This window comes from Pan troglodytes, chromosome 14 (assembly GCF_028858775.2).
Source record: "Pan troglodytes isolate AG18354 chromosome 14, NHGRI_mPanTro3-v2.0_pri, whole genome shotgun sequence".
NCBI classification, from domain to species: Eukaryota; Metazoa; Chordata; class Mammalia; order Primates; family Hominidae; genus Pan; species Pan troglodytes.
The window spans coordinates 118,194,982-118,202,977 of NC_072412.2; the positions used below are offsets into that span (position 1 = coordinate 118,194,982).

Consider the following 7,996-nt stretch of genomic DNA (forward strand, 5'->3'; position numbering starts at 1 on the left):
TTAATGCAACGCGACCTTTCGACCCCCACATTCTCACCACCTGTTTCTTTGTTTGATCACCAATAAATAGTCTGGGCTTCCAGAGCTCAGGGCCTTCACAGCCTCCATACTTAGCGATGGCCCCCTGGACCCACTTTCGCTCTCAAACTGTTTTTCTCATTCCTTCGACTCCACCAGACTTCGTCACCCCCACGACCTGGTGTTGGGTCTGATCACCCCAACAAAAATTAACTCAAATAGAAGAGTAAAACATAAGCCCCTCTTAGAAATAAAACAAAACAAAGAAGAAATCTTTGCAACTTTGAGTTTGGCAGAGTTCCTACATGACACCAAAATGATGACCCATTTTTTTAGAAATTCATACATTGGCCTTCATCGAGATTAAAAACTTTTGCTCTGCAAAAGACGCTGTTAAGAGAATGAAAATACTGAGAAAAAATATGTGCAAAACACAAAGACATAAGCAAAAGTTTTGAACAGATAATTCACCAAGAAGACATATGAATGGCAAACACACACACACACACACAAAGATGTTCAACATCACTAGGAAAATTAAAATTAAAACCACACTGAGATATCACAACACACTTGCTAGAATAGCTAAGATTAAAAACCACTAACACTGCTGAGTGCAGGTGGGGCCACGGCACCCCTGGAGCTCTCCCACACTGCTGAGTGCCGGCGGGGCCACGGCACCCCTGGAGCTCTCCCACACTGCTGAGTGCCGGCGGGGCCACGGCACCCCTGGAGCTCTCCCACACTGCTGAGTGCCGGCGGGGCCACGGCATCCCTGGAGCTCTCCCACACTGCTGAGTGTCGGGGGGCCACGGCATCCCTGGAGCTCTCCCACACTGCTGAGTGTCGGGGGGCCACGGCACCCCTGGAGCTCTCCCACACTGCTGAGTGCCGGCGGGGCCACGGCACCCCTGGAGCTCTCCCACACTGCTGAGTGCCGGCGGGGCCACGGCATCCCTGGAGCGTGAGTGCCGGGGGGCCACGGCATCCCTGGAGCTCTCCCACACTGCTGAGTGCCGGGGGGCCACGGCATCCCTGGAGCTCTCCTACACTTCTGAGTGCCGGCGGGGCCACGGGCATCCCTGGAGCTCTCCCACACTGCTGAGTGCCGGGGGACCACGACATCCCTGGAGCTCTCCCACACTGCTGAGTGCCGGGGAGCCACGGCATCCCTGGAGCTCTCCCACACTGCTGAGTGCAGGTGGGGCCACGGCATCCCTGGAGCTCTCCCACACTGCTGAGTGCCGGGGGGCCACGGCATCCCTGGAGCTCTCCCACACTGCTGGTGCAGCGGCAAAGCAGCCACAGCCATACTGGAAAAGAGTCTGGCAACTTCTGAAAACAATGAGCATGCACCTGCCCCGAGGCCCAACAACCCCACTTGCAGGTGTTTATTCTAGAAAACTAACTTAAGTTCACATAAAAAACCTGTCCATGAATGTTCATAGCAGCATTATCCATAACTGCCAAAAACGGAAGCACTCCAAATGTCCCTCAGTGGTAAAATGGCTAAACTGGTTCATCATACAATGGAACACTACTCTGCAATGAAAAGGTGAACTATTGATATGGCACTGTAAATGCATCTCAAACGCGTTATACTAAGTGAAAGAAACAAGTCTCAAAACTTTTGACTGAACACTGTATGACTGCATTTACGCGAAATTCTAGAAGCGGAGACATACACAGACACAGGACAGTGGCGGCCAGCACAAAGGCAAAATGGTAGCACAGAGGAAATCACTGTGAACCTAAACACTGAGAATTTTTTTAAATGGGCTAAACAGCAGAATGGAGATACTAAAGGACAATTTAAATGCAAGCTAGAAAATCAAACACAACAAAAGAACAGTTAGAAATTATGAAGAAAAATAAACTAGTAAAATTTTTCTATCATTAAAAAAAAGTCAGCCCAGCGTGGTGGCTCAAGCCTGTAATTTCAACACTTTCAGGGGCTGAGGTGGATTACTTGAGCCCAGGAGTTTGCGACCAGCCTGGACAATACAGCAAGATCCTTCTCAAAAAAAAAATTCTAAGTCTGTCACTAGCTTTGAAAAAAATAATAAATTTTAAAAAAAGAAAAAGTCCTCAGATTGAAGGATCATCAAGTGTTAATCCAGGTAAATTTTTAAGTTCCACACCTAGACACATTATTGCAAAATTTCAGAACATGCAGGATTTTTTAAAATTCTAAAAGCTACCAGATACAACTTCAAAGGAGTAAGAAATGGATTAACATCAGACTTCTCATCAATAATGAAAGAATACCTTCAAAGTGGGCAGAGGAAAAACACTTCAGACCAAAATATCTATATCTGACTGATGATCCAAGAGTTCGGGAATAGGCGCGTAAGAGAAATAAAGACATTTTCAGACTATTAAGTAATTATTTAGATCGGCAAATCCTGTTGATTCTATTTCTAAAAGCATATCCCAAATATGATCACCCCACAGCTACCATCCCATTACAGGAAGTCTCCTGAGGAGCTGCTCACTTGCTTCCACCTTTGCCCCCTTAGAGTGAATTATCCACCCAGCAGTCAAAGTGATCCTCTTAAAATATAAATATTATCATCACTCTGCTCACACACCCCCCATCACACTCACAACAGAACCCAACCTCCTGGCCCCAGCCCAGGGAGCCGGCCCCTTGCTCCCCACATTGCACTCCTGCTATTCCTGGAACACACCAAGCTCACCTCCAGCTCGGCACCCAGCTCGCTCTTCTCCACATCCTCTAAGGACTCACACCCCCCCCCCATCTTTCTGTCCCTATTCTAGCTAAAGCAGACACAAGCGCACTGTGTCAGCAAGGATCCAGTGAATGCCTGCATAGTGGGGAAAGGAACAAAATGAAATCTAAAATGTTTTGTGGGGTCACAGGGTCGGGGTAGTTTTTATTTTTCTCCTTATATTTTTCCACACTTTCTGAATTTTTACACTGAGTATATATTAATTTTATGAATATTAAAAGTATCATTGAAAAGTTTCCTTAAAAAGTTGTGTCACTATTTAAGAATTTTTTTTTTTTCCCAGACAGGGTCTCACTCTGTCACCCAGGCTGGAGTGCAGTGGTAAGATCTCAGCTCCCTGCAACCTCTGCCTCCTGGGCTCAAGTGATCCCCCACCTCAGCCTCCCAAGTAGCTGGGACTACAGGTATGTGTCACCACATCCAGCTAATTTTTATATTTTCTGTACAGACAGGGTCTTACCATGTTGCCCAGGCTGGTCTCGAACTCCTGGGATCAAGCAATCCTCCCGCCTTGGCCTCCCAAAGTGCTGGGATTACAGGTGTGAGCCACCGCACCCAGCCAGTAAAAATTATTTTTAGGTTACCATTTTCACACTCAAGTACATCACATAAATATCCCCAATCCAAATGTTTTATATACTTTTCAACTTTCTCATACCAAAAAGTTAGGAACTCTTCAATGCCAGAAACACTCTCCTCTTCACCTCCTCACTTTCTCTGCACCTCAGATGGATGTCATGAAGCCCACAATATTAATTCTGAGTAAGTCCCACATTCAGAGAGTTTAAAATGAAAAGGCATGAAGTTAGATACCATAAAAAGTCCTGTTCTCAACCATTGGCCACCAGCTCCCCTTCCCACAGGCAATCAATGTTATCAGGTTCTTGTGTAATCACAGGCGATTCCAATGCATGGCTCTAGTTGAAAAGCAATGCTCTAAAACAACAAAAACATTACTCTAGATGTGTGGTTCTCAAACTCTTTGGTCTCAGGGCTTCTTTACACTATTACGATTGAGAACTCCAAAAAGCTTTTGTTTATGTAGGTTATATCTATCCACAGTTACCATATTAGAAATTTAAGCCAAAACAATTTTTAAAGTTTAACTTATTGAAAAATAGTAAATCCATTAAGTACAACTTGAAACAAAGCCTGAAACTCTGAAGTTTTAATACACATCTAATGTATATCTTAATATACATGTAATACACATTGATCTTCCCAAGAATGTAATTATATAACCAAAGGAAGATCACATGGTATTTGGAACTTCATCAAAAGCTCTTTACCATTTTGGAAAATCATGAAACCAATAGCAACACCACTTGTGGTACTGAATCACCAAAACAATAATCCTTTATCTTCTGATAGTGGCTTGTAGGACACTCATAGAGGTCTTGCATATTACGGCAATCATCTTCGAATATGTTGTGTACTGTAGTCATACCTGAACATTTATGATGAAATACTTATCTAATATAAATTCCTCTTTATGTATTCTTTACCTCATAGTTAGAAAAAGGATTACAAAGTAGCTATGAAAAGAAGTGTTACCTCTGACAGATTTGAACATTAACATCAAGCACACTGTTTCCAATGATAAGAATAATTACGCAAAGACATAATAAATAAATGTGCTCCCAGGAGGGGCAGGGATATGGAGACAGGATTTGACTATGACTGGCTGGCAGTATGTGTTTCAAGCAAATTCACAGATGTTATAAGTTGGAAAAGGTGGTAAATCATGGTCATGCTAACTTTATAAAATTGTCAAGCACCATTATATGTAGGTGCTTTGCTTCTGAAGGTCCCTTGAAGTCAACTGTATAATTTTTTTAAAGTACCTTATAAAAATGTGATTCATATGAAATTCTCATTAAAAGTAACAAGTACCTATTATGACTTGATTTCATAGTACTAAAAAAACAATGTATTACAAAAGCATAAGGCCAATTGTAATATGTCATCAAAGAATAAGGTAATTAATCAAATATTCTATGGAGTTACCAGATAAAATGCTCACTAATCAAATTTTTTAACACCAAATATTGTAAAGGTAGTAATTAATATTGCTCCTTTGCTCACTAAGGTATAACAAATGAAAGAACAAGGTAAGCTACTATTTATAAATTCTTCAGTAAATAGCAGCATAATTTAAAATTATATCATAAATGCTTGACAATCCTAGCTATCTAGAACATAGCAAAAAGAGCATCACCTTTAATGGACTTCATGACATAATTTATTCAGAGAGGGCCGGGCGCAGTGGCTCGTGCCTGTAATCCCAGCACTTTGGGAGGCCAAGCGGCAGGGGGGTGGGGTGCAGATCACTTGAGGTCAGGAGTTGGAGACCAGCCTGGCCACATGGTGAAACCCCATCTCTACTAAAAACACAAAAATTAGCCAGGAGTGCTGGCATACGCCTGTAATCCCAGCTACTTGGGGGGCTGATGCAGGAGAATCACTTGAAGGAGGCAGAGGTTGCAGTGAGCCCAGATCATGCCACTGCACTCTAGCCTAGGTGACAGATCAAGACTCCATCTCAAATAAATAAATAAATAATTTATTCAGAGAGGACCCTGTCAGGATCTGAGAGCCCACTTTTAATTTAGACACAGTTCTAAATGGGAAGATAGTAGGATACAGAATTTTGCTGAAAAGAAGCTTTTCAGTCTCTTAGAAGGGACAAAACTTTTATATCAAAGAATCTTCAATGTAAAAAAAAAAGTTTTTGGCTGGGCGCGGTGGCTCACACCTGTAATCCCAGCACTTTGGGAGGCCGAGGCGGGTGCATCACGAGGTCAGGAGATCGAAACCATCCTGGCTAACACAGTGAACCCCGTCTCTACTAAAAATACAAAAAATTAGCCGGGCGTGGTGGCGGGCGCCTGTAGTCCCAGCTACTCGGGAGGCTGAGGCAGGAGAATGGCATGAACCCGGAAGGTAGAACTGGCAGTGAGCCGAGATCACACCACTGCACTCCAGCCTGGGCGACCAGAGTGAGACTCTGTCTCAAAAAAAAAAAAAAAAAAAGTTTTTAAGTTGAGAAATATCATTCTAGCTCATGATGAATGAATTTCAAAATCCAATTATAACAATGGGAATGTATGAATGTGTGGTTTATCCCTAGAAAAAAAAACTCTGGAACCACTGGTATAAGGAAAACACTGACATTAAGGTGGGTAAGTCCTAACAATCTTAGTTTTATCTGATTCCCCCTATGACGAGGAACATGAAACATGAGAAAGGAAACTCAGTCTGCTAATGACAAAAACAAACGATGGCAGGCCATGCTCATACCTCAAGACCTTTCCACTGGTTCTCTCTACTCAGAACCTTCCCCACATGTTCAAATGGCCCTCCCTTACTCCATTCAGGTCTCTTTAAATATCTCAGAGGCTTTCCCTCACCTGCCTCTTCCCTCTCTATTCCTTTACCCTACTTTTTCGCCACAGTACTTACTGCTAATTAACATGGCTGGTTTATCATCTGTCTCTTCCAGTAGAGCGTCTGTCAGATCTGTGGGAGGAATGACTTGTGCATCTGCATCACCAGCACTTAGCACAGTTCCTGGGGGGAACTTTGAGGACGGGGTTGTCCTCAAAGATTTCTTAGATAAATAAAGTGACAGAATCAAACTTTACAAGATGCAGCAAGAACTGTGTGAAGTCACTCATTTAATAGTGACACAAAATTATTCATGATTGCCCCAAGATTATCATAGAACATCCAATGAATTATGTACAGTAATTGTCATGAAGCATGAAAGGTCAAAATGCATTCTCAGTACTTTAAATGTAACTTTGAAGTCTTCCTTCAAAAATTGAGTAACTTCTTTTCCACATTTTGGTGCTTAAGATGTAACTCAGTTGCTTCCATTACTCAGAAAATTCCCTCATGGTGCATCCTCACTTTCTCCCCCACCAACCTGGCCAAAACAAGGAGCAAGAAATGGCATCCTGTACCATTTCTTTCTAAGTACCTCGACTACAAAATGGTTTACCTACCGTATAGGATTAGTTTTGCTTATTAGTAACAATATTCGCCATGTGAACTTTCCCAGAATAGTTTTATATCAAATCCAACCTTCAACCCTTTAAACAGTAGGAAAACACGGCAGTTATAGGCGTTAACACCCCCTTCCCATAATACTCAAGCCTGTTAAACTTTCCTAACGAAAAGGGACGATGATGTGACACTCCAGCACCCCGCATCCACCTCCGCGGCGCAGCCACTCTCTCCACCCCACACAGGATGAACCCAAAGGCGCGCAGAGGCGCCCTCCCCCGGCGCGTGACACCAGAGAAGGGGGATAAATTGGCGAGCTGGCATTCCTCCCGTCCTCACTGACGGACCCGCAAGCGGAGTGAGCGGTGACTCAGCCCGCTCCGGCTCGGCTCCGCCCTCCCGCCTCCCGCCCCGGCGTTCTCGCCCCGGCCTTGGCCTCTCCACTCCCTCCGCCCCGGTCCTGGCCCCCAGCCCTCCGCTGTCCTCCCCGGCTCCCTGACCCTCGAACCCCAGCCCTCCGCTCCCTCGTCCGGGCCCCACGTCCTCGGCCCGTCCCCCAGCCCTCTGCCCGGCCCTGCATCCTCGTTCCTCCAGCCCCGGAACGTATTAGGGCTGCACGCGCAGGGAGCAGCCCCCGGGACGGGTCTGCGGGCTTCGCGTCGCCCGGCCACTGTACCTTCGCTCCTGCCCAGGATCCTGCAGCACAGGTTCTGCAGCAGAACGTTCGGCGACTTCTGGTCCGGGGTCGCCATCCTCGCCCGGAGCCGTGCACGGGGGTCCGGGCAGAGCCGCCACTACCGCCGCACGCGCAGGGACCGCGGCCCGCGCCCTTCCTGCGCCCCGCAAGCTGCCTGCTCCTGACAGGCTAAGGCGCGGGCGCCGCCGGCCACCAGGGCGCCATTTTAACGGAACCCGCCGAAAGCGCGGGCGCTTCCCACAATGCCCCGCTTCTTCCCTGCGCCGCGGCCGCGCGTGCGGCTGCCTAAGCGTTCCCGGCCCTGTCCGGTGCATTCCCCCGGCTGCTGCCCGGCCGGCCGAGAAAGTTCCGGGCGACAGGTGGCCCGAGGCCCTCGAGCTGCGCGGACAGAGCGGCCCCGGAGTCGCGAGCGTGACGGGCTTGCTTGGAGGGCACTTGGTGGCCGGTAGCACCATAAAGGCCATAATTTGGTGTGGGGGGGTGTGTTTTAACGGCATTGGTTTGATTCACACTTCTGATT

The 7,996-nt window shown here is 46.3% G+C and overlaps 1 protein-coding gene across 7 annotated transcripts in view; it reads right to left on the bottom strand.

The window, feature by feature from the left end:
* TUBGCP3 (tubulin gamma complex component 3) overlaps positions 1–7,763 on the bottom strand; it is a 102,592-nt gene extending 94,829 nt beyond the window's left edge. For 3 of the 7 annotated variants that reach the window (XR_010150587.1, XM_009427265.4, XM_016925574.3), the window contains exon 1: positions 7,456–7,755. Coding sequence is in view for 6 of the 7 variants with exons in the window: in XM_009427265.4 (XP_009425540.1) it covers positions 7,456–7,531 (76 nt within the window). In the remaining variant the exon portion in view is untranslated. Of the gene's footprint in view, positions 1–3,584; positions 5,786–6,233; positions 7,144–7,455 lie in introns of those variants that run through there. The other 4 variants (XM_063792367.1, XM_001142636.5, XM_016925573.4 and 1 more) reach the window with 4 other exon arrangements.
* Positions 7,764–7,996: the final 233 nt, after the last annotated feature.